Below are 26535 nucleotides of genomic sequence, written 5' to 3' on the forward strand. Positions count from 1 at the left end.
AGAGCAGTAGAGCAACAGGGAGAGAGAGAAGACATCGCTGCTATATAGCTACGAAGGTGAGCTCATACAGAACACAGAATCACTAAGCACGATAGAATAAGGGTTGGTATGTGCGAGTGTTTAACTACAGACCGGTGATTTTAGCCGTAGTGCTACAGGGAAACAGTTGTGTTTAGCAGCGGAGCTAATTCGCAGAGCGACCACCACCAGTGGCAAGAAAACAGGAAATGACGCAGCACGCTTACCGTAATCCTGTTATCACATCAAAGAAATGAATACCTCATAAATACATGTTACTTACATGACTTCTTCCCCGGAGTCCATTTGCCTTATCATCCGCAGATCCAGGGCTGCTTGATATATAAAATGTCGCCTCAGATACTTGACCATTACTGACAATAATCAATCAATCATTGACCTTCCATTATGCTACAAAGTTGTTATTCTAATTAAAGCTGTAAATACCCTTATCTTTCTGATGTTCTCCATTACACATGGCATCTTTGCACTTCTGTCCATCCTGGGAGAGGGACCCCTAACATGTGGCTCCCTCTGAGGTTTCTACGTTCTTTTTACCCAATTAAAAGTTTTTTGGTGGGAGTTTTTCCTTACTGTTAGAAGATGTCCCACCATGTTAAAGCCCTATGAGAAAAATTGTGATTTGTGAATATGGGCCATATAAACACAATTTTATTGAGTTTGATTGTTGCTCTGAAGATACAAGTTGTGTTTTTCCCTCAGCTTATCTACACGATGATGTCCTTCTCCTCCTGAGGCTGCAGCCCATAATGATCCACTTAGTGGTGACGTCAGTAAGCTGCTTACTGCAGCAGGTGAATGGAAGAAGCAAAATATTTGTTTACACTGATGCTGGACTAAATGATACTCAATACAGCATCATGACTACATGTTGAAAGTAGGCATATTTGTTTAACAGATTATTAATGATCCGGATTTTGACAGTGTGAAGAAGTGAAGTCTGGAGTTTGTGAGTTTTCTTCGCAGCCAGTATGGAGTGTCACAACAAGGTAACCGCTTTATGATCAATACATATGTCATGTTTAATAAACCAATTTAAAATAGGCACAAGTAACTGTTTTGTGTCTCACAGCGCATACTCTATTTTAATGTTTTCAATTCTACAGTATCTCATACTAATGTTGTTATTTCATTTAATAGTGTATTGTAGGCTAGCTCTGTGTAAGAAATCAACAAGAAGTCAAGTTTTCAGTTTAGAAGGAAATAATACCTGTTCCACACAACATCATGAAAGCAGACAACCACTGCCAATTACAAAAAGAAAGTCTTTGAATGTATTTTCAAAATGTTGTGATCACATATAGTTTTCCAAACATATTTCACAAATGTCTGGTTGAATCTCACCAGCAGCAGGATGTCTTTTCTTTTTTTTTTTCATGTCTTAGCAGCTTCTTTGCCTTTGAGGATTGTGGTTTGAGTGTCAATCAACAGCACACTAACAAATCAAATTTTATTGTTGCTGTGATGACTGAAAAAAATCAACCTCTTTAGTTCATGAAAGCATCAATATATGACACAAAATGTTCTACATTAATACAAGACAGTTGATTTGAAGTGCTTTGTCTGTTTAACTCATTACAGATCAATATGAATAATACAATATAAATACAATAGATAAGTTAAGTAAAATATCCCTCAATACCAAGAGTTAATTACTTCAAAATTGTGCATTACTACTTGAGTAAATGTACTCTGTTAAATTTCATCACCTTCTGTAAGTGTGTTTAAATGTCCAAACCGGTTAAATTGAATTTGTTGTATGTATTATATTGTTGTAGCCACATAAGTTTAACTGAAGCACTAAACCAGAGCTGGAGGCCCAGTTGCCAGAACACTGAACCCTTCATTGCTAATTATAGGTACACAGCTATATGTGTAGCACTCAACTACTTTCAACCTCTGGGCTCCTTCAATCTCAATCAACAACATGGCTAATCTTCTAAGCCTGTTTGTTTTTGATTGTTCTGGGCAAATAGGAAGATTTACTGCAAATCCTATCTTGAATGGGTTCCAAACTATACTGTAAAATTTCACAAGTTGATCTTACTGAAAAAAAATGAGATTATATTAAATATAATCAACTTCTGTTTACTTTATATGTACTTGTCAATTTCCCTTAACACTGAGTTGTATTAACTTAATTTAGTCACATTTTTCCAGCTTTTAAATAGAAAATTTAAGTTGGTTGTTAGTCTGACATTGTCTCAAAGAGTTGTCTCGGAAATCTAGAAATATTCAAGCGAGGAAAATAGCTTGAGCAATACTTTCCTTATCATCTTGATGACATTAAATTCCAGTATGAGACTGTGATAACTCAGATTTAAAAAAGGCAAGAATTCAAGATGAGGGAGTGATCTCTCGAGAATTGCTTGGAGCAATTAGTTTGCACCGCTTTGCTCTCATTCACTCCAGGAGATCTAGTCTGGTTTAATCAAGCAAACACAATTACATGATGAATCACTGGATAGTGACAAATTAGTAAAGAACCCAAATCTAATGTAAGTTAACATAGAACACTTCTACAGTCTAAGCTAACAAGGGCCTCTGGTGCTTTAAACACAGAGAGGTTGAATAAACCTTCTCTTCTCTTTTGTCTCTTGAAAGGCGCTCTATAAATTCAAGCTATATATATAAGGATCAAAATGACTGGAGCCCCAGAGAAAAATGGTAACAGCAATCACTTTAATTAGAAACTCTGGCTTGGGGGCCTGGCATTTGTTACTTAATGTCAGTAATGTTAGCCAACTGCTGCCTCTGGTTTAAGCCCTGTATATGTTCGCAGTCTCCGACCTTGTCCATGGATTGGGCTGGAGGCAAGACTCTGAGAACATCAGGTTTCTCTCTACAGACATCTCGATGACCCCTCATTTATGCCATTAACTCTCTGCCACAGAGATTACCAGATTGCTGCTGGAGGAAACTGCAAAGAATGTTGGTAAAGATGAGGCATTCGACAGGAAAAATCTCTGCGATTGCAAAACTGTATCCTAGTGTTTGTCAGTGTCTGAATTGAAGAACCCACTAACTTAAGGAGTGCTGATAGATTTCATATATAACTCTATTTTGATCTGTTCTCATATGGATTTCTTGTGTTGTTGATTCAACAGGATAAAATGAAATGTTCTTGTTTGAATGATTTCAAACTTTGGGACCTTAATCACATGAATGGATCATTGAGCTTGTTAAATGTTGTCTTTTATCTGCCTTTCTCTTCTCTAACAACAGGTGACACCTCATCTGTTGATGGCTGTAGGGACAGCTGTGATTGGCTCTCTCCAATTTGGATACAACACAGGTGTCATCAATGCTCCTCAGAATGTGAGTTGTTTGTTGTTTGATCATTGTGATGCCAGATGTTCTTCAGCAACAACAGAAACAAACTTTATATTATATGTTTGACAAAAAATGTATAACAATTTCCAATTTTAACGATACATTATTAAAGTCAGTGAGAATGCAAAGTAAAATGAAAGTATTACTCTTGGTAGTAGCCTCTTTTAAATCCATATAAGGTGTTTCTTCAGCAGTGAGTGCTGCTGCTCCCGCTGCTGCTGCAGGTGGATTTCGCTCGCATTGAAGGAGGCAGGGTCTAATGTAACCTGTTCGCTTTGAATGTATCAGTGGACCAATTCCCCTCTTTTTATTGATATAAAAAATATACATATAAAAAAACAATGTGAACATGTCACATAATGCAATATATTAAAATGAAGTGGAGTATGAAATACAGATGCTGATATGTTGCGGAGAAAAAGTGAAACATACCCGAAAATAAATCTAATTTAATGAAGTACAGACACATTAAAAGTTTTTTTTAGTTCAGTATTGAAGTAAATATATTGTAGTGCATTCCACCACTGGGTGTAGATTAGAAGGATGATGCTATTATAGTGCTACAAGAATGTGAAGACACACAGAAAAGGAAACAGTTTGGCAGTAGAAACAGCAGGGCATCACTTTAGAAGTCAATGTGTCCATTGGAATAAGGGTGTATAACAGACTTGAGGCTGACAGTGGTCTCTATGACTCAGCAGAATTCTTTCCAGGACCAGGTGCGCTTAAAAAAGTCAGCTAGGGTCTCAAAGCAAATCAGATATGTTCTAGTATTAATTCTGTTTATTGTATTCCGGTTCATTAAATTATTGATTTAAAGAAAATTTGGATCAAGCGAGATTTTACATTAACATGTTTTATATTAAGGATAAGTTTTGAAAAAATATTTCTCAACCACATAATTTCCTCCAAAACATACATTTTTTTACCCATGTTTCTAACAGAAAAGGCCATAACAGGCTGATTTATTATGACATGATACATGGAATTTTAACCAATTAACACCATTATCCTCTAACCCCGGGACACACCAGAGGCAGAAGCGCCGTACTTTCTAATCCTGCGCTGTTCCACTGGAGTTTCATTTCCCTGATTTTTGCCCCCATTCGATGAAAATTGTTTTGTGTATCTGTACACAGTCCACAATTTCTTGAGGATGCATGACAATTTGACAGGCTATTTGATGCTCTGCCATGACAAGTACACTTAATCCACTTAACCCTTCTATCCTCTGAGGCTTGCAGTTAGTGTAAAGATGAAACAGAGCATGTTGCGTGCTTGGCTAGCTTAAACATATCCCTCCAGGTCAAGGTTGGAGGGGAAGACTACTTCAATAAACTTCCCCACTTGATATAATCTGCGGCTCTAATTCTGAACGGCTCTCTGATTCACATTTTCAGACCAACGCAGCACCTAAACAAACTAAATGCTTTTAATAGTTGGGCCTTTCTGCAATGGCCTCAACCCCAAATGTAAGTTTTCTTACTAGGACAAGATCCAATAGCACAACTCGCATACAGAGTTCAGTTGCCAAAAATAACTGGCCTTTATTACCAGGCAGGGAAAACGTGAGACAAGACAAGACTAGGTCAGATAGCTGAAAGCTGCGTGCAATACGAGACAAACTGGCCCTGGACAAGAGTGAGCACAGAGACTTGTATACAGAGAGAAAGCAGGGACTATTGAATATAGGCGGAACACATGAGACCTCATAGAACAAAAAAATGCTGCCTACTATATGAATGTGTGTGTGAATGTAAAACTGTACTGTAGAGCTTTGAGTGGTCATCAAGACTAGAAAAAGCGCTATATAAATACAAAACCATTTATCAAACCATGAGGACTGGTCAGGGCCCTGGCAATGTTGGCACCCTAGGATAGATTTCAGAATGGCGCCCCCCAAAACACAAGCGAATTGTCAAGCATCCCCAAGAACTTTTGGACTGTATACAGATGCACTCACAGGCAGACAAAAATTATGAAAATAATAAAAATACATAATAAAAAGGGTCTGAAATCAGCTTTACTGACAGCATATCATGTTATGTCAACAAAAATAAACATTAATGATGTCCACAATCGGGTTGATTCTTACCTCTATTTTGTTTTTTCTTCTCCTCTAATTTGCTGCGTATTCTGAATCGTGCACCTGATAATTGAATCATTTTTTTAATCATCTTTGACTGTTACCACAGTCAAACACCGCAGCATGTACGTCAGGGACACACCTGACGCGGAAGCGCAGATTCTGTGCGAGCAGCCGCCTGGCTGTTCACACAGGAAGCGCATTTCTCCCGCTGGTTCAGGGGTAAATGATGATGGTCTTCACAGGTTACTGACCTACGCAAGCCTGTAGCCCCACCCCCCCTCCACAAGAGAGTATGTGCTTGTGTGTGTCTGTCTGTTTATGTCAAGGTTTGAGGGAGGAGATGGACCCAGGATGCAGAGGTTATAACAAAAAGGGGATTTAATATGCAAAAACATCTCTAACAAGACAAAAACAAAACAAGAACACTAACAAAAGTAACACTGGCGACAAGGCGCACTGAGACCAAGGAATGAGGAAGCAGAAGGAGCTGGTCGAAACCGCAGGAACAAACAAACCATCTCTCTCGCCGTGTGGAGAAAACAACGAGTACAACCCGACACCAGACAAAGGGAAACAGAGGCTTAAATACACAGCAGGAAGGCCGGGGCAATTACACCAGGTGAAACACATGAGGATTGGAGAGCACAATCAAAAGACAGGAAGTGAGACACTGAGAAGCTGAAACAAGACAGTGAGAGCAAGGCTACAAAATAAAACAGGAAATAGAAAACACACAGACTGAAATTAACAAACTAAAATGACAGGACACCACAGTTTAGACACAACTGCCAAATGTGTGGATTAAGTACATAATTGAAGATGGGGAAATGTCATCAAATGGGGGCAAAAATCAGGGAAATGAAACTCCAGTGGAACAGCGCAGGATTCGAAAGTATGGAATGTATTTTTAATCATATATATAATATATCCTGATCAAAATTAAAAGCGATTTTCAGTGTGTTTTCCACCCCGATTTGCCTGCGGCGAGCGAAAGAATAGAACAGACCCCGATACCATTGCTGCAGATCGCGAGCCGGCCGCGGCGCTTCCTGGAGCTTCCCGGCACTACGTTGCCGATGCGATCACAGCCCAATTATTTACATGGGCGCGGAAATGAGGCGAACAGCTTTCGTGGTGCTTCGCGGCGCTTTTATCTCCGGTGCGTCCCCTGGTTTAGAAGATGATAATGTTATGTGAATGTATTGGTTTATATTGCATGTGTCATGTCATGATAAATCATTCTCTTGTGCTGCCCTCTCTGCATTTTGCGCCCTAGGCAACCGCATATGTCGCCTATGCCAGGAGCCACCCCTGGGACTGGTGCAGACAATCACACGGGCGGTAAACAGGACAAAGACAGGAAGTCAAGATGTAATACACACAAGGAGCAGAAACTACAAAATAAAACAGGAAACAGAACACAGAACACAGGGAGAAAACATAAATCTAAACATAGAATGAAACACAGAAAGAAAGAACGAGTGGGAAATCATGAACCGCAGGAACAGGTCAAATACAAACATAAGCACAGGGATAGACATGAAACATAAGGATGTAATATTCAAACTGAAAAGTCAGAATCATAGCCATGACAGAACCCCCCCCCCACACACACACACACATACACACACTGGAGAGGGCAGTGTGAAGGGTGAGGGAGATGGCATCTGCAGTCTACCTATTTAGCCTGTAGGCAAACTGAAGCGGGTCCATTGAGTTATAGAGGGAGTTGATGAAGGGTTGGACCAACCGCTCAAAACACTTCATGATGATGGAGGTGAGTGCTACTGGGCGGTAATCGTACAGGCAGAGGGTTTTTGTTTTCTTGAGAACAGGGACAATGATAATCTTCTTAAAAAGTGCGGGGACTACAGACTGGAGCAGTGACAGGTTGAAAATGTCTGAACACATGTGCCTGCTGATCTGCACACACCTTGACAGTTCGGCCAGGGGTTGCCATCAGGTCCTGGTGCCTTGCGTGTGATAATCCAGTTAAGTGATCTCCACACATCTGCCCTGGATATTACAGGGTGGCAGCGGTCCTCCTGAGCCTCTTGGATCTCCACAGCCGGGGAGTTGCTCTCAAAGCGAGCATAAAAGGTGTTCAGTTCCTCTTGGAGAGATACAGACACTACCTCAGCACTGCTTGTCTTTCTATTGCAGTCTGTGATGGTTTTTAGTCCAGCCCTCATGTTCCTTGTGTTGGAGCCCTTGTAATGGGACTCCACTTTGTCCCTGTAGAGTCACTTGGCGCTGATATTAGCACTCCGGAGCGCGTAACTTGACTTCCTGTACTCCTCCAGATCACCTGAAATGTAGGCATCAGTCCTTGAGTTTTGCATGTCTGTGTTGATGTTATTGTCCTGAAACACACACCACTACGTAGTGCTTAAGCAGTTCCGGATTGGTCAGTCAACCGCTGAACGGTCCAAGTCACCGGCCTGTCACATTTGAGTTTCTGCCTATTACAAGGCAGCAACAGAACTGAGACGTGACCTGATTTGCAGAGGGAGGGCTTTATATGCATCCCGTAAGGGAGTGTAAACATGGTCGAGTATGTTCCCACCATGTAAAGGGCAGCTGATGTGTTGATGATATCTCGGGAGGACATTATTCATCGTGGCGTTGTTAAAATAACCAGCCACAATAAACGCAGCCTCGGGCCTTGATGTCGCTGTCCTGTCGCTAACCACATGCAGCTCTTCCAGGGCCTGATTTGTGTCGGCATTTGGTGGAATATACACTGCTGCTATAAGAACCTTTGTTAAATCCCTCTGGATATGATAAGGCCGGAATCTGATCATGAGATGCTCCAGGTCCGGAGAACCGCCTGAAGAAATAATCTCCACATCCAAGCACCACAGATTGCTCGTCATGCAGAAGACACCTCCTCCCTTGCTCTTACCCAAGTTTATTTTCCGGTCCTGGCAGTGAATGGAGACCTCCTTGGGAATAATGATGAAGTCCGAGATCGAGGGGTCAAGAAAACTCTCCGTGAAAACCATAACGTTAGAAAACTTAATGTCCCGTTGAAAAGCCATCCTGCTCCCAAGTTCGTCAAGCTTGTTATCCAGAGATTGAAGATTAGCCAGAAGAAAACATGGTAGTAGAGGCCAGTTCTTACGTTTCCTCAGCCGGACTAGGATGTCTGCCTGTGGCCCTTGTTTCCTTCATCGCCTCTGTGCTCCAAGTAGAACAGGTAAACAGTGCCATGGGTATTCCCCTTTGTTTGCTGGTGGCGGTCAGAAAGTGTTTTTCAGCATAAACCTGATGTGCAGATGTTGTTCTCTATCATATTGTATGATTTGAAAAGACAGTGTTTAAGCTATTTAGAAAAAAGAAATCAGACAGACATGGAGCGAGCAGTAATGACCATTGTTATTGTAACCCACTTGACAGGTAAGTACACACTAGGTTCGCAGGGCAAAGTAATAAGAAGAGATTGGACACCGCAATGGGTAAGAGGAACACACAGGTAGATTTAAGCAAACACTGTATTAACATATATAGAAAATAAACAGTTTACATACACTGCCGACAGTTACTTTTGTTCTTATTTGAAGTGTCTTTTTTACCGGGTGCACCCTAAATAAAATAAAATGTTTTACCCAAAAGAAATAGTTCAATTCGAAAGTTCTTGGAAGTCCTTCCCCACAACCCTACCACTCTGGCAGGACAGAGAATGAAGAATGGAAAGGTTCCTCCTCAATCCAAAATGCTCACGCGGGTAGCTCGCCATCCCCCTCGTCAGGGAGAGAATCACTCCATCCACGGTCCAGGATCTCAGGGTATCCAAAAAACCCAGCCTGTATAATATAACAGACTGATATAAATCTATTCAACCTTTCTTAACTGTACAGTTTAATTTTATCAATATCAATGTATAATGCAACTTTTCACTGTTAACTTTTTAAAAGATAACTGCTGCATCGCAATATTAACACATGAAATGTCCACTTCACTGTTTTGTAGTGAGAAAACCATTAATATAAGACCACTCACAGTTCACCATTAAATGCTCAGATTACTGATACCTCGTACCTATACACACCACAGCACAGTAATATACAGAATATATAGCTTCATAACCCATGAAACTCAGCTAAATGATGTCTTTCTCTGTTCATACAATGTAAATAACATGCACGCATACTCAATTTACACACATATTCCCGTTTTCCTTTACTATCATTAGAAAAATACCACAACACTGTGACTTTATGTTTCCACTCGGTAGCTAACCCACCACGAGGCTAAGCTAATTCACAGAGCTATTTGCTAATACAGATAGTACTCACCGGGACAATAAAATAATAAAACAAACACAAGATGTTCCCAGGGTCGCTTCAGTGGTTAACCGGACTTTTCTCTGTTTACACAGTTCCTCCTTTTAACAATATAAAGTGTATTTTTTAAAGTTTCATCACTCCAAAACCTCTGTGTCTCAATTATCGTCCTGCTGCTCTCTGTGTATTTTTCACACACTACCGCAGCGTCTCTAACGTGAAGGAGGCGGGACATGCGTTGCCTTAACCAATAGCAACTCAGCTAAACTGAAATGAACCAATGAAATCAATTTGAAAAGTTTTTCTTCACAGGACCATCTACTGAATCAAAAAGACCTCTGAGATCAAATGAAATGATCAATGAAATGAAGAATAAAATAAAGAATGTAGTTATGAATTAAATAATAAATGTATAAATTAAATAAAAATAATTCTCAATGAAAGAACATATTTCTAACATATTTCTCATATTTGTAACACTTTCTTCCAACATATTTAGTAACAGTTGGGTTTCTTTTTCCAACAGGTTACATTATGATAGAGGTATTGATAAAAAATATAAACAAGGACTCAAGTCAATGATACGTGTTGATGGGACATACAGTGGGTACGGAATGTATTCAGAACCCTTTAAATTTCTCACTCTTGTTTCATTGCAGCCATTTGCTAAAATCAAAAAAGTTTGTTTTATTTCTCATTAATGTACCCAATCTTGACAGAAAAAAATTTCGAATTTTTTGCAAAATTGTTACAAAAGAAAAAATAAAATATCACATGGTCATAAGTATTCAGACCCTTTGCTGTGACACTAATATTTAACTCACATGCTGTCTATTTCTTCTGATCCTCCTTGAGATGGTTCATCTGAGTCCAGCTGTGTTTAATTAAACTGATTGGACTTGATTAGGAAAGGCGCACACCGGTCTATATAAAACCTTACAGCTCACAGTGCATGTCAAGGCAAATGAGAATCATGAGGTCGAAGGAACTGCCCAAGGAGCTCAGAGACAGAGTTGTGGCAAGGCACAGCCATAATCCTTAAATGGAAGAAGTTTGGGACGACCAGAACTTTTCCTAGACCTGGCCGTCCAGCCAAACTGAGCAATCGTGGGTGAAGAGGTAAAGAAGAATCCAAAGATCACTGTGGCTGAGCTCGCGAGATGCATTAGGGAGATGGGAGAAAGTTCCACAAAGTATTCTATCACTGAAGTTTCAACAAAGGAGTGGCTTCGGAAAAACTCTGTGACCATTCTTGACTGGCCCAGCCAGAGCCCTGACCTAAACCAAATTTAGATTCTCTGGAGAGACCTGTAAATGGCTGTCTACCAACATTCACCAGCCAACCTGACGGAACGGGAGAGGATCTGCAAGGAAGAATGGAAGAGGATCCCCAAATCCAGGTGTGAAAAACTTGTTGCATAATTCCCAAGAAGACTCATGTCTGTACTAGCTCAGCAGTGTAGATTAATGAGAAATAAAGTGAACTTTTTTGATTTTAGCAAATTGCTGCAATGAAACAAAGAGTGACAAATTTAAAGGGGTCTGAATACTTTCCCTCGACCAGTTGGGGATTTATGGCAGAGTGACCCGACGGAAATCTCTCCTCAGTACAAGACATATGAAAGCCTGCATAGAGTTTGCCTAAAAAAAACACATGAGGACTCCCAGACTATGAGAAATAAGATTCTCTGGTCTGATGAGACCAAGATTAAAGTTTTTTGGTGTTAATTCTAAGCGGTATATGTGGAGAAAACCAGGCACTGCTCATCACCTGTCCAATACAATCCTAACAGTGAAACATGGTGGTGGCAGCATCATGCTATTGGGATGTTTTTCAGCTGCAGGGACAGGACGACTGGTTGCAATTGAAGGAAAGATGAATGTGGCCAAGTACAGAGATATTCTGGAAGAAAACCTCTTTTAGAGTGCTCCGGACCTCAGACTGGGCCGAAGGTTCACCTTACAACAAGACAATGACCCTCAGAAAACAGATTAAATAACAAAGGAGTGGCTTCGGAACAACTCTGGGACCATTCTTGACTGGCCCAGCCAGAGCCCTGACCTAAACCAAATTTAGCATCTCTGGAGAGACCTGTAAATGGCTGTCTACCAACATTCACCAGCCAACCTGACGGAACGGGAGAGGATCTGCAAGGAAGAATGGCAGAGGATCCACAAATCCAGGTGTGAAAAACTTGTTGCATAATTCCCAAGAAGACTCATGTCTGTACTAGCTCAGCAGTGTAGAAATAAAGTGAACTTTTTTGATTTTAGCAAATTGCTGCAATGAAACAAAGAGTGGCAAATTTAAAGGGGTCTGAATACTTTCCGTACCCACTGTATATGTGATGAAGACAGAGATGTGTCATGTGTTCCCTGACAGTCTCAGCCTAGCAGCATAACTAAGAGGGGAGAGTATGGCCTAGGGGATAGAGCGGGTGTTCTGCAACAAGAAGGTTGCCGGTTCAAATCCCACTCTTTCCCATCTGCATGCCTAAGTGTCCTTGGCAAGATACTGAACCCCTAAAATGGCCCCTCATAAATGCTGAGTGTTCCTAAAATGTAAGTCGCTTTGGACAAAAGCGTCAGCTAAATGACATGTAATGTAATAATGTAAAAGATCATCATCATATCATACCTTAAAGAGCTCATCATACCAGGCTGACTTTTTGTCCCTTAGGTCTCTAAACGTAGAGTAGGAACCAGAGCTTTCGGCTATCAAGCTCCCTTTCCTATTTCCCATTTTCTGTTCGGTAATCTGATATCCTCTATAAAATTAAGAGTAGGCTTAAAGGGGATATATTATGCCCATTTCACCACAGTTGATATGTTTCCTTGGGGTCTTAATGAAATGTCTGTAATATTTTTTGGTAAAAATACCACAAGGATCATTTAAAACAGCACCCTTCTTACCCTGTCTAAAACAGACCTCCTCAGATTGACCTGTTTTGAGGGCCCCGCCCCCCTCTCACCCTGCCCCCATCTTACCCCATCCCCTTTCACCCCTCTCATCCCTCCCCCTTCTCACCCCTCCCCACTCTCATGGAGGTGTAGGACATGTGTTTGAATGTGTTCTCACTACAGAATGCATTCAACATCTATAGGGCAGATTATGTGCCTTTATGTCTAAGAGGAATATAGCAGTAAGTTTTGTTTTATTTTATGCATGAGATATCAGTCATTTCTGCAATGAAATTATGACTGAGGAATAAAATACATAAATTACTCTTCCCTCTGTATTACTTTGCTAACTGCTCATCTTACGCGTGTCAATTGTTGACATGTTACATATCAAACACTAAAAGCACACAACTGTTTCTATAAACTTTTATTGTCAGAAAGATTGCTAGAAAGAATGCCACAGAGCTTTTTAAACATAGTTATTAAATGTACTGGCTGGGACAGAGGTAATAAATACAAAAAATACCAAGTATAATAAAAACATTGATTATAAAAATACACTTTGTGCCATCAGTAGCCATACTGTAAAAAAAGGAACACTTTATATTTGTGTGTCACCTTTTATTCTCTAAATACAATTTGAACTTTGCTCAGCCATTACAGAGTGTTCGCTGATGCTCACATAGCTAGCTATAACTTCCTGCTTGTCAGGTTTCTCATACTTGGCAGAGAGATCCTCAGGTTTTGAGATCTTCAGCACCTCATTCACATATGGGGCCGGGTCCTGAAAAACCTTGTGAAAGATGAGGTCCAACAGGTTATCCACGTAATCTGTAATACAAATTGGGGGAAAAAGTTTGACATTTTGCACTTTTTGTATTTATTATTTTCTTTTTATAATTATTTTATTCTATTTATCGTGAAGACGATTAATAAATGGTCTTTAAATCGTGAAGACCATTTAGAGACAGCAGTTAATTGATATGTTATTTATGTTTCACATACTGTTTGTACATTGTTTGGATTTTAAATAGAGCCTGTGAGAATCACGGAAGGTTGCATCTGCGTTCACCGGCTTTGCTGTGCACTCGCCCTTCTTATATATTACATCTGTCCCCCGCCTACACACAGGACACACCTCAAACAGCTCCAGGAGGCAGTTTTCATAGACAATATATGTGGGTGTCTTATGAACAGGGTTGGAAGATTCCATTCTATTAGAAAGACAAAGATTTCACCAAAAGGCTGCAACAGCTAAAAAAGTGTAGGATGGTAATCCATCTGATTATTGAAATGTTTAGATTAAATATTGAGTCACTCACATCACATCTGCTGACTCAGTCAAGACTGTGATCGAGTCATCAGGATCATAGGTAGGATCCTGTGGTTCTCCCTAGTCCATACTTGAACAATTTGGGTTGTCCCTCCAAGCGAGGCCTCTTACAGCTGAGGTCCCAACACCGACATCAGTGCAGCACAGTTTTCTGTGTGGCTATGATAAAACAGACACAGTATCCATGGAGTCACAACAAATGAGATGCTGTTACAACTTTAAAACAGAGACACAATCAATAACATGACGAAGTAACTGAGGGTAAACAAACATGTACTTTTGTAGTGAGGTTGCATTGTTTTCATAGAAAGCTGCGTTCCATGTGTGCGCTTCTTTGGTGGGTCCGTCTGGCATGCTACGTGATGTAGCCTAGCACCATGAACAGATGTGCTTGCCTGAACACCAAAAGCGGCAATGTTATTCATGTTTGTACTACTGTCATGCATACAAGGATACAAGGATACATTTCTCCCAACTAGGGCGAAATGTTCTAGTCCCGCACATTATGACAACAACATCCTCCGGTATCTTGAACGAGCGCCCGTAGCAGCAGCTGTAGCCGTGAGTACTGTGCCGCTGATTTTTTCCCATGGCAGCACTGGGCTGGAAGTTAGCTACGGCAGCCGCTCGTGGCAACTACTACGGCCGCCGCTCGTGGCAGCTACTATGGCCGTCGCCCGTGGCAGCTGCCTGTAGCTAACTTCTAGCTACAGTAGCTACTACCGACGCTCATAGCAGCTACTACCGGGGCTCGTAGTAGCTGCTATGGGCCTCGGTAGTAGCAGATACGGGCACTGTAGCTAACTTCCAGCCCAGTGCTGCCTTGGAAAAAAATCAGCGGCACAGTACACACGGGAGGACACGCGAGCGGAGGGGGGGAAAGAGCGTGTAGAGCACAACACTCACGAACCTGCCGTGCGATCACCGTGCACTGTGGATTCCGACGCCGTCTTCTCGCTAAGACTCGCCAGCTGTCCTCAATTAATTGTTCAATAACGTTATTAATAGTCAAACATGTAAACTCCTGTAAAGTCTGTCCCTATCCCCCACCACTACATACTAGCCCCCCACCCCCTCACACACACGGCACAACATGCTAAAGGCACTAGCCTCCACACACAATTTCTAAAAGAAGCAAATTCCAGAATTATTTAAAAAAAATACTTACATTTCCCTCGTCTTCATACTGCAACGGAAAGATGGCACCGACCCCTCTTTCAATAACAACCTTTTCGAGAATCCGGCTTTATATTGGCCCAGGTTGATAAAACAGTCCGATTCAAAGAGGTGGCGGGAACGTTGCCATCATATATGAACTCAATCCAACTCAATCTTGTGTCTTCTGAAGCTGGAGTCACATGAAGACATTTGTGCAGCCGACCACTGAGCATCTCGGTTGTCGAAATCGATTCATGCTGCTAGTTAGCTTATCAAAGTGTTCCCAAGGCTTGCAAGAATGAAATGGCGGCCGGACACCGATGGACCGACCGTCTATGAAGTGGGAGGGTCCATCTAGGGGTGGATCCAGTGGTAGTGGGGGAGTGCATAGAGCTATGGGAGAATGTACTAAATTGGCATGTTGCGACTATGACATCTATTTCGGTCGCAACTCCATTGGACGCACTCTAACACATAGTTTCTGAAACAGAGAAACCACAACAAATCGCGGGAGTTGTTTTTTTTTATAGTTTTTGGGACGGTAGATATGCCAGATACCCAAAATAATGTGTAGAAGCACTACAAAAGTGGAATTTTCATAATATGTCCCCTTTAAAACTTTTTGATAATGATGTGGTTCTCTGAGGTTTTCATGTTTTTCCTCCCGGTTAAATGTTTTTTTTGGGTCGTTTTTCTACACTCTTGTTGAGGGTTTAGGACAGAGGATATCGCATCTTGTTAGGCCCTATGAGAAACTGTTGTTTGTGAATAAAGGCCAGTTTATGCAAATTAAAAATATTAAATAAAAATATTAATTAGGGCCCGAGCACCGAATGGTGAGAGGCCCTATTGAAATTGAAAGGATTATTCTTATTATTAGGGCCCGAGCACCGGAATCGGTGGGAGGCCCTATTGAAATTGTAAGGATTTTTCTTATTAGGGCCCGAGTACCAAAATAGGTGGGAGGCCCTGTTGAAATTGTAAGGATTTCTCATATTATTAGGGCGCGAGCACCAACGGTAAGAGGCCCTATTGAAATTGAAAGGATTATTCTTATTATTAGGGCCCGAGCACCGGAATCGGTGGGAGGCCCTATTGAAATTGTAAGGATTTTTCTTATTAGGGCCCGAGTACCGAAATAGGTGGGAGGCCCTGTTGAAATTGTAAGGATTTTTCATATTATTAGGGCGCGAGCACCAACGGTAAGAGGCCCTATTGAAATTGAAATGATTATTAGGGCCCGAGCACCGAAATCTGTGGGAGGCCCTATTGAAATTGAAAGGATTATTCTGAACGGTTTTCAACATGCTCAAATAGTTTTAAAGTTTGCAGTAAATTAGAAACTGGTGAAAATGTACATATTCTGGAGTATTTGGAAAAGGACGTGGCAAAATGGCTCAACAGCGCCACCTATGGAAAAGCTCCTCATTTAGCATTCACTGATCCTCACGAAAATGAGGATAGTTGTGTATCATGACCAGATGCACAAAAAAGCCTCAAGGAGCATTATGAAAAACGCAACAGGAAACCCGCCATTTTCAATTTAGTGGCCATTTTGGCCATATTCAAAATTTTTACTTTGACGTACTTGTCCCAGGGCTTTCTCCAGATCAACTTCAAATTAATATAAGTGTCATCAGAGCAAGATGGACATAAAAACTGATTTAGAGATCGATTTTTCGTCACACTGTATGACCGTGGCGTGGCGTCAAAGTTTGATTAAACGCCATCAAAACACAAGGTTGTATATCTCAGACATATTTGGTCCAATCAAGTCCAAACTTGACATGTAAGCCAAGAGTCCCGGCCTGATGACATCTACACAGAGATCATGACTTAAAATTCCAGCGCCTTCTGGTGGAAACAGGAAATGTTTTTTGTTTTGTGTGTCTTACACTTGGATGTATTCCTATTCATCCACTGACCTCAACCATGTCAAATTGTATTTAATGGCTCTCAAGAAATTGATAATGAAGAAATAAGATTACTCTGACTTTTCGTCAAACGCCATATTAATGGCGTGGCATTAAAGTTCATCAACTCGCCTTGAAACCCAAAATTGCTGTTACCTCAGTGTTCATGGTTCTATCTCACTCAAACTACATGTGTGTATTACATTACATGTCATTTAGCTGACGCTTTTGTCCTAACCCTAACCCTCAGCATTTATGAGGGGCCATTTTAGGGGTTCAGTATCTTGCCAAGGACACTTAGGCATGCAGATGGGAAAGAGTGGGATTCGAACCGGCAACCTTCTTGGTACAGAACACCCGCTCTATCCCCTAGGCCATGCTCTCCCTGAAGATATTCATATGGTTTTAAGGAATGGGCGTGGCAAAATGACTGACTACAACCCCTAAAGTACTGGGTGGCTGTAGCTGAGGGGTAGAGTGGTCGTCCTCCAACCTGAACGTCACTGAACGTCACTCCGCCTAGTGGCAGCCACTAGGCGGAGTGATTACCTGGCTGGAGTTATATTGAACACAGTGACCAATGATAGCTAGTTGGGTTCATGGGCAGACTTCATACCCACGTGTGAAAGGTGTAGGACTGATGGATAGTTCAATAACCCTCCTTTGTTTCTGGAAAAATCCAGAAATAATAACAATAACTTGAATTTATATAGCGACTTTCAGACCCAAGGACATTAAAGAAGAACATTTTTTACATTACAGTTTTTGCCATACAGCTCATCAGCTAGAGTTAGTCGATACAATTATCATCTGCTCTGGAGTCTAGAAATACAGCCAGCTCTGGGTACGATTTTGAGAATGTGACAGAGAGTAGAGAGGAATAGGGGAGGAAGTGGTTTGGCTCACCAGTAAACCTCTCTTTAAAGAGCCTTGCTTCTTACTGGCCAGAGATGTAGATGCATCACCCTTCCTCTGTCTGGCACTGCAGCTCCTTCTGGTCAGCTGTTTGTGCCCAGGAACTGAGACTGCCCCTGGCGGTCGCCACTGAATGGGAACTTTCTCCCTCGTTCTCTTAAACTGGCAAATATAACATCTGACAGTGTATAGTGGAAAATATCAATCTCAACAGAAAAGGCTACTGATAAAGTCTAATGGTGCAAGAGGAGTTTAATGTCCTTAGATAAACTATGCCAGAAGGTGTCCAAAAGTGAATGGCTTTGTCTGTCACTCAATTGCCTCAGTGCCAATAAACCCATTTGCAGCCTCTCTCACAGGAGTTTAAAGTACAAATAAGGGGTTATTTCTACCACATGGCTGTTGGCCATTTTTGTGCTCGTGAGGAAAAATGCAAAAACGCATCCACACACAGGTAACAATTATTATCTGACAGAAGATCAGGGCAGACTATTTTATTTCACAATGAAAACAGGAACTGTGCTATTGGTTTAATATATGTTAATATTTACTCACCTGTTTTATCTCAATTTCTAAGTAAGTGTGAATAGGTCAGTTAAATAAATTGCTAAATACCTCAAATAAATGAATACATGAAAGGAAATCTCGAGTGATCCATATCCAGCCCCCAGGTAGAGGGATAAGAGTGTGGTGAAGGAGGTGACACAGAATGTTAATCAACATATTTAATTGGAGTCAAACAATCTACAGACATGCTTGCAGATCTGTGAAGTTGTACTTTGCCTTTGATGCAGCTGTGCTTTGCGCTTAATCAGGGTAAGATAGTATCAGTCTGATATAAACTACTGACTGACAAGTTTGAAACTTGACAAAACAATGTTCAATCTGTTTTCAATTGATTCATCTCACACATTGATTTTACTTTGTCTGTTTGTGTCCTAGATCATTGAAAGCTTCTACAATGAGACGTGGAGCACCCGGTTTTCAGAGCCCATCTCTCAGAACATGTTAACAGCTCTTTGGTCGCTCTCTGTGGCCATCTTCTCTCTGGGGGGAATGTTCGGCTCCTTCTCTGTTGGCCTCTTCGTAAATCGCTTTGGCAGGTATGACTCTTCCTATCACCAGAATCATTTAAAAAGTTTTTCTCATATTAGTGACATATGAATGAATACTATTGTTTTTTTTAAAGGAAGAACTCCATGCTTATGGCCAATGTACTCACCTTTATTGCGGCTGTGTTTATGGGATTCTCCAAGCTGGCTGCATCCTTCGAGATGCTCATCATTGGCCGTTTCATAGTGGGTCTCTACTCTGGTCTTTCCACTGGCTTTGTGCCCATGTATGTAGAAGAAATCTCTCCCACATCTCTCCGCGGAGCATTAGGCACTCTGCATCAGCTCGGTGTAGTGATCGGCATTCTCATGGCACAGGTGAGATCTTTGAACCATAATCACATTCTTATTTTGTAGATAGCTATAGAATGAGAAAATAGATTTCCACATAAAATGATGTAATTTACAGCTACACAAGTACTCAAATCCATTTATTGCTGCTCCAGATAAAGATGTTTTCAAATAATGAACACATTTTGAGCAAAATGAAACTGCAAGGATAAAGGAAGAGTACAGATTACTCCAAAAATACACCATAAGTGATAATTACGGTGACCTTGAGGGTAAAAACACAAACATTTGGGGAAGACAGAGTTGAGCGTCAAGGCAAAGCTTTCAATGAATCAGTCGATCTGTGTTCTGACCCTCACCTAATGTCATGATTTCTGGGAAGTGACTAAAATATACTGAATACAAGGAACTAAAATTAGATTTAACGATCGGGTGGCTACTCAGCCTTAGAGATAGGGTGAGAAGTTCGAACTTCCAAAGGTAGGAGAACCATAGCTATCCATAGCTACTTAAATGTTACTTATGTCTGTTTTTTTTTGTTATGAAAAATGCCAAGTGATTATAGCTGCCAACCAATTTCCAACAGGGCGCAAGCAGCCGGAGTATTCTCCTAAATTGCTGGGGATCAGTTTCTGAATAATACAAACTAAACAAAAGAGAAACCAAACAATATAAATCTCATGGCACATCCAAATCAAGTTAATAAAGTAAAACAAATTGACCCTAGCTTTTAATTTGAATGGCTGTATAACCTCCCCTTTGTTGTTGTATTGCAGGTGATAAGCAAGAATAAATTCTGGAAATGTGTGGATCAGAAGTATTAGTTAGAAGGCTTTCCACAGATCCTACAATGCCTTCCTTTTGCTTGTTGATCCTCATAGCTCTGAGTTCACCGTGTCTGTCTGTTCTCCTTCACCCTGCATCACAAACCTGCCCCTGAGTGAATTTTTATTTCCTGTCATCAAAAGCATTGTAACTATATGGGACTTTTTCTTTGCAGGATCACCAATGAATGTGGTTCTCCTGCTTGAGTGAGATTTTAATTGTAATGGAAAAATAACCAGCTATGCCACCCTGGTTCAAGTACACATTTTCTGTTATATAATTTTACATTTCCTCTCAGATAGGCAAATTAAAACCCTCGGCTACACATAGAGCGGAAATCAGACCTCTGTGAAGAAATGGAGATAAAGAAAGAATATATGATCAATTGTATTGTTATTATTATTGCGATATTATGGACTAAGTGTCTAAGTTGGAGAAATGTAAAAAAGTAAGTAAAATAATTGAGCCAGCCGTTCTAAAATGCCATCTATCTATAAATCTTTTGATGCCCTTTAAGCACCAGGCTCTAAAGGTGGAATCAGCTAGAGAAGTTGGAAAGTTATGATTATTCTTGGTGGGAGAGAGAGCACAGAAGGTAGGTAGTCTGCAACTTGAATACAGAGACTGACTGGACCTACTACTGCAAGTGTCTTTTGCAGACTACACACATAGGCCTTATCACACACAAGATCATTCTGCCCAGCACTCCAATAAAATTGCACCATTACACTTCAATGAGAATTGAAATTTTAATAGTCAGCTTTTAATTGCCTTTATTTTCATTTGTCAGTATATTTTGTCTACTGCAACAATTTATCCATGCAAATATAAAAATACCCCAAATAGAAAATATGTCAAATATGTAATGAGCACATTACACTTAAAACGTAGGAATATAAAGCCATTATTACAAACATTACGTTATAAATCCAAGAGAAAAATACTTTTCTCATGTGGTGGGCTCTTGGCTGCTATATAATTTGATTGTCTGATGCTGGCGTGAAGATGCAGAAAATGAAAATCCTACTAATAAATGGAGTAATCTCTGTTATTCTGTCTATCTGTCTGTCCGTCTCTCGGCGTATAATTTTCTTTTACAAACATTCAACTGCTTGACTATGAACTTGGTGGGTTTCTTCAGAACCAAGGGCTTAATAAGAAGTTATTGAGACCCCAACCCTAAACTCAAACCTCAATTTGTTTAAAAAGAACTTCTGCTAAAATGGTACAACAACTCTTTGATGTCAGAATGTGGCTTTGATATTGTTAATAGAACCCATTGACGACATCAGGCTATTGAAACATGCATACGTGGTGCATATTTCAGCCTCATAATTGAAACAGCAGAAGGCCCGGGGGCACCACTGCCAGTTCCATTAAATGTATGTTGTATATAATATGTATAAGCAATATGTTGTGTTTTGTGTAGATCTTTGGAACTGCATCTATCATGGGGAATGCATCCTTGTGGCCCTTGCTGCTAGGTTGTACTCTGCTGCCAGCAGTGGTGCAGTGTGTCCTTCTGCCCCTCTGTCCTGAGAGCCCCCGATACCTCCTCATTAACTGCAATGAGGACAGCAAAGCCCGCAGCAGTGAGACACACACACACAAACACACAAACACACACACACACACTGACAAACAAACTGTGAGTCAAATAGTCAAAAGGTTCTCTTTCCTCATTGTTCTACGCAGACATTTTTTTAAAAACTACAAAAGATGATTCAAATAAATGTGCTTGCATTGTGATACTGCGGTTCACTTTTTTACGATTACTTTACTGGCAATGGAGAAAGATCATATCAATTGAACACTACAGCTAATTTCTAAAACCAGATTAACATTTTCCATTTTTAGTATGATTTAATCTGTATAATGTATTTAAATATTTACAATCTGAACCAATCCTGATTTGTTTGTTGCAGTACATCACAGCCTTTCATTTATACCCATTACTTAAGTCATAAAATCCTTGGGGATCAAACTTGTCAGCAATGCAAGTATCCTGGAAACCAGACCAATCAGAAAGCTAATTATTCACACTCGCAGATGGATCTGTTCCCCTTCCATACAGCTTTGCTGTCAGCAGTTGCTGCTGCCACAGGTTTCATTGCTCTGATTGGTTTGTCTGCTGGTCTATCCAATTGCATCCAGAACTAGAAATCTTGTCTACCCAGATACACTAATTTCCTTAATGTTTTCTCAAAGTAACTGTGATGAGCTGAACTTGGTAAAGTAGCTGCCTGAAAGTTTGAGTAATCCCTTGTCTTTTGAACACGTATTTATAAAAAATGTCCCATGCTGAATCAAAGTACTGTCTTTCAGTCTTGATGAAGCTGCGGGGCACTGACGACGTGAGTGACGACATGGAGGAGATGAGGGAAGAGAGCCAGCAGATGAAGAGGGAGAAGAGGGTGACCATACTAGAGCTGTTCCGCTCCCCTGTTTACCGGCAGCCCATCTTTGTTGCTATCATGCTGCATTTGTCGCAGCAGCTATCTGGAATCAATGCTGTAAGTCAATGGGCGTAGAGAGAACAGTTGTGTACCAAATAAGTGTCAGATGGATGAGGTCTGCCACACAATACAACCTACAGTCATTTATTGTTTGTGATCGCTCCCATTATAGATTTCTCTTCTTTTACTCTCTTTAACCCAGTGATACGATTTCACTGCCAACGCTGCAGGTTGAGGATGCCATCCTTCTTCATGGGATCATTTTTCCCACAATATGTAGATTAAGTAAATGGGTCTGTTTAACTACCCACTAATAAAAGAACGTGTTATTAAGCGTCAAGCAGTAAAAGTCAGAGGTTAGTTGTGGAAGAGCTGCTCTTTCTCTACCCACAACTATGATATAAGAAGTTGCTTATTTTGCGTTTTGGTGTTAACCAACAGTTTATAATACAGTATGTGAGTTACAATGTAATTTTATGTAAGATGTAATAGATAATAATTCCTTTTGGGTCCTATTGGAACCTAAATGTAGGTACAGTGGAAGATAACAGGAAGATGGGGAACAAAGGAGTAACAACTGCACATTTTAGGAGGAGAAATAAATGATACCAAGTATTCTGTAAATACAGGGTAATGTTTTTTCCCCCTTCATTTTGATGATAATGGACAAGGAGTATGACGATCTCAGGCAGCAGCTGAAGTCTTAGGCAGAAGAGTTTAATGTAGACTTTCTGCATCAAGGAGACAAGAATGTGGAGCCATATCAACATTAAGAGAGTAACATGAGCAATTGTCACCCATTAGTCTGAAGATGTCTCACCCAGCACACCAACTTATCTCCTTCCTTCCCCACCTCATGTCACCCATTCCAACATCACGTCAATGAAAGGCTAAAGATGCTGTCATTCTATATCTAACATTAACATGTTTGCATCTTATTGGAGTGTAGAACCTAAAGCATGCTTACATAAATCACGTTCTGTCCCTGAGCATATACATCATATATTAGCCACTGGTCTGCCCTTTATCTATGACCTGGCCTTGGGTATTGCAAGGAGAGAAGAGAATACGTGTGGAATGAGATGTGCTGTTATTGTAATGGTAAACGAATAGCTGATAAGATGTGTGAGGATGGTAAAAAATTGCTTCACATGATTAATCATTTAGATAATAACTATAACAAAATCACCATATTTAAAAATAAACACACAGCATGTAGGTTAAAGTAAAGCATTTAGTATAAAAAGAATAATAGCAAAAAACAAAAAAACTAAATGTTACTAAAAATGTTCTCACTTTGTACAGGTGTGTGTAAATGTGTGTGGTTTAAAACTGCTGTGGCTCATACACATACGAAATACAGTCAGACCATGTGCTGGCTGAGGTCATGGTCTGACTGTTAAGTTTGGGGGCAGGACATTGTATGAGTTAAGTGCACCAACTTAAATATGTGTTTTTTGAGCTTTGGGTGACGCACAAGATTTTGTTCTCCTCTAATTACTGTTGCACCGCTGTACCAAGTTCAGATAACATATCTTTTGTAAGTTGGATTGCTGTTCAGTTCACAGTACACAACTTGCTGATGTGTGATCGGGACTCTTGCTGTCATTGTGAGTTCCACTCTTTCATTAGCTTGTCCCGCCCATAGACTGTGTATAAGAAGCATAGATTTCCACAAGGACAGGGAAAAGTAGGCCCTGGACCATCCACGTTTCAATTTGTGAGGTGGAAAGGGAGAGGGGGGAGCTGTCTCATGAGCTTTTAAAGGAACAGGCACTCAAAACAGGTCATTCTGAGGAGGGGTGTTTTAGAAAGGTTAAAAAGGGTGCTGTTTTAAATGATCCTTGTGGTATTTTGACCAAAATATGCTCGAGACATTTCATTAAGACCCCAAGGAACCACATCAACTTGTGGTAAAATGGGCATAATATGTCACCTTTAACATGATGGGCTCAATGGTCATCAAGACTTGAAAATACTATATAATATGGATAGATGGACTGATTATTTTACCAAATCATTACAATCATTGATTTTCTATCACATTACAAACTAAGTCTAAGACAATCAAATATCAAGTAATTCATTCTTATAGCAGACAAGTCAATAGGCACTTCTCTTTGTAGTTCTGGGAAATCCACTTCCTTGTTCATAGAGAAAGACATACACACACAACACAAATTCAAAATAAACAAATTGTTGCCTGTTCTCTTTAGGTGTTTTATTACTCAACTGGGATCTTTCAACGAGCAGGTGTTTCCCAGCCTGTCTACGCAACCATTGGTGCAGGCGTGGTCAACACTGCCTTCACTTTGGTTTCCGTAAGTCACAAGAGAACTTTATGATAAATATGCATCCAAGTGTCTCCCTCCAAGATTCTGTACTAACATACTTTCTCTCTCGCAGTTGTTTATAGTTGAGCGAGTTGGTAGGAGACCGCTTCAGCTTATTGGATTGATGGGAATGGCAATTTCAGCTATTTTCTTAACTGTTGCCATGGCATTGCTGGTACGTTTTAGATATTACATTTACCTAATCTGTTATTTTTTTTTAATAAAGACACTGAATACAGTGCTCTGTTCCTCAGGACCAGTTCAGATGGATGTCCTATCTCAGCATAGCGGCCATATTCAGCTTTGTGGCATTTTTTGAAATTGGCCCTGGCCCTATCCCCTGGTTCATTGTTGCAGAGCTCTTCAACCAGGGGCCCCGGCCTGCTGCAATTGCAGTTGCTGGTTTCTCAAATTGGACTTCCAACTTCCTAGTGGGAATGAGCTTCCAATATATTGAGGTAAGATAATTTCAAAATGTAAAATCCTGTCAGCATTATACACATAATATTTCTGACTATAGTCGGTCGCACTGCATATAAACACTGATGCTTGTGCTCATGATCTAAACGAAATTTTGTCTTTGATGCAGCAACTCTGTGGTCCATATGTCTTCATCATCTTCACTGTACTTTTGCTCGGCTTCTTCGTCTTCACCTACTATAAGGTGCCGGAGACCAAGGGCCGCAGCTTTGATGAGATTGCTGCAGGATTTCGACAGTCAGCTGGTCAGGGTGCTGATAAATACTCGGTCCCTGAAGAGTTCAACACCCTCAGGGGGGATGACCCTGACCTTTAAAAGATGTAATAAATGACTCACATGCAGCAATGTTAACTGTTGCACTTGTGGTACACTGTAGGTGAATATTAATGTAAAATTTTAACAACACTAATCTTTGGGTTATTTTTACATAAAAGGGTTTAGACATGGAAAGTACTGTAACATAAAGATGGCTAGGTTGACTGAGGCCACTGTTAGTTGCTTTGGGCCCAGCCTGTAGCCAAGGAAGTCTGTTTTTGACATTTTCCTCATAGCCTGGCATCACTAGACATATTCAAATTTGCAAATTTGTCTGAAACCTCTCTGTTCATTTTAAGTGTCCAAGATTGTAGCTCAAAATGCCCCTCAACAAAATTGGATAGACATGGGGTCGGCAACCCGCGGCTCTGGAGCCACATCCGGCTCTTCAGCCTCTCTGCAGTGGCTCACTGTAAAGTGTTGTGCATGATTTATATTTTCCACGAAACAATGAACTGAACAAATCAGTTTTCATATGATGAACATGAATGAAGTTCACTCAAACGAGACAGAAAATGTGTCTGTGTGTGTTCCCAGACAGCGAACACACACACATGCAGGGAAGAAATTCCTGCATGAAATTCCTGCATTAAAATAATGTATCATGACAGTTTGGATGATTTGAAATGGTCATTTATTATCACACTAGCATTTAATTCAACCACGGCAAACAAATACGCTGCACTGAACTGTAAGGAAAGTACAAAAAAAGTTAAAATAATGAAACCTGTAATTATTACTTGTGAATGAATATC

General features: G+C 40.5%; 1 protein-coding gene and 1 long non-coding RNA gene across 2 annotated transcripts; one reads left to right on the forward strand and one right to left on the reverse strand.

Moving 5' to 3' along the window:
- Nucleotides 1–26388, forward strand: LOC133956374 (solute carrier family 2, facilitated glucose transporter member 1-like). Its single transcript, XM_062391352.1, has 11 exons — nucleotides 1–56; nucleotides 742–1028; nucleotides 3265–3357; nucleotides 18910–19070; nucleotides 19157–19397; nucleotides 21625–21787; nucleotides 22521–22708; nucleotides 24868–24972; nucleotides 25058–25159; nucleotides 25239–25442; nucleotides 25574–26388. Exons 2-11 carry the CDS (start codon nucleotides 1011–1013, stop codon nucleotides 25778–25780), a joined length of 1482 nt encoding a protein of 493 aa, XP_062247336.1. The 5' UTR covers nucleotides 1–56; nucleotides 742–1010; the 3' UTR covers nucleotides 25781–26388.
- On the reverse strand, nucleotides 8822–10208 carry LOC133956376 (uncharacterized). Its single transcript, XR_009921139.1, has 2 exons — nucleotides 9760–10208; nucleotides 8822–9267 (listed from the first exon to the last, which is right to left on the reverse strand). It is a non-coding gene; the product is annotated as an uncharacterized LOC133956376 (long non-coding RNA).
- Nucleotides 26389–26535: the final 147 nt, after the last annotated feature.

This window comes from Platichthys flesus, chromosome 7, assembly GCF_949316205.1.
Source record: "Platichthys flesus chromosome 7, fPlaFle2.1, whole genome shotgun sequence".
NCBI lineage: Eukaryota > Metazoa > Chordata > Actinopteri > Pleuronectiformes > Pleuronectidae > Platichthys > Platichthys flesus.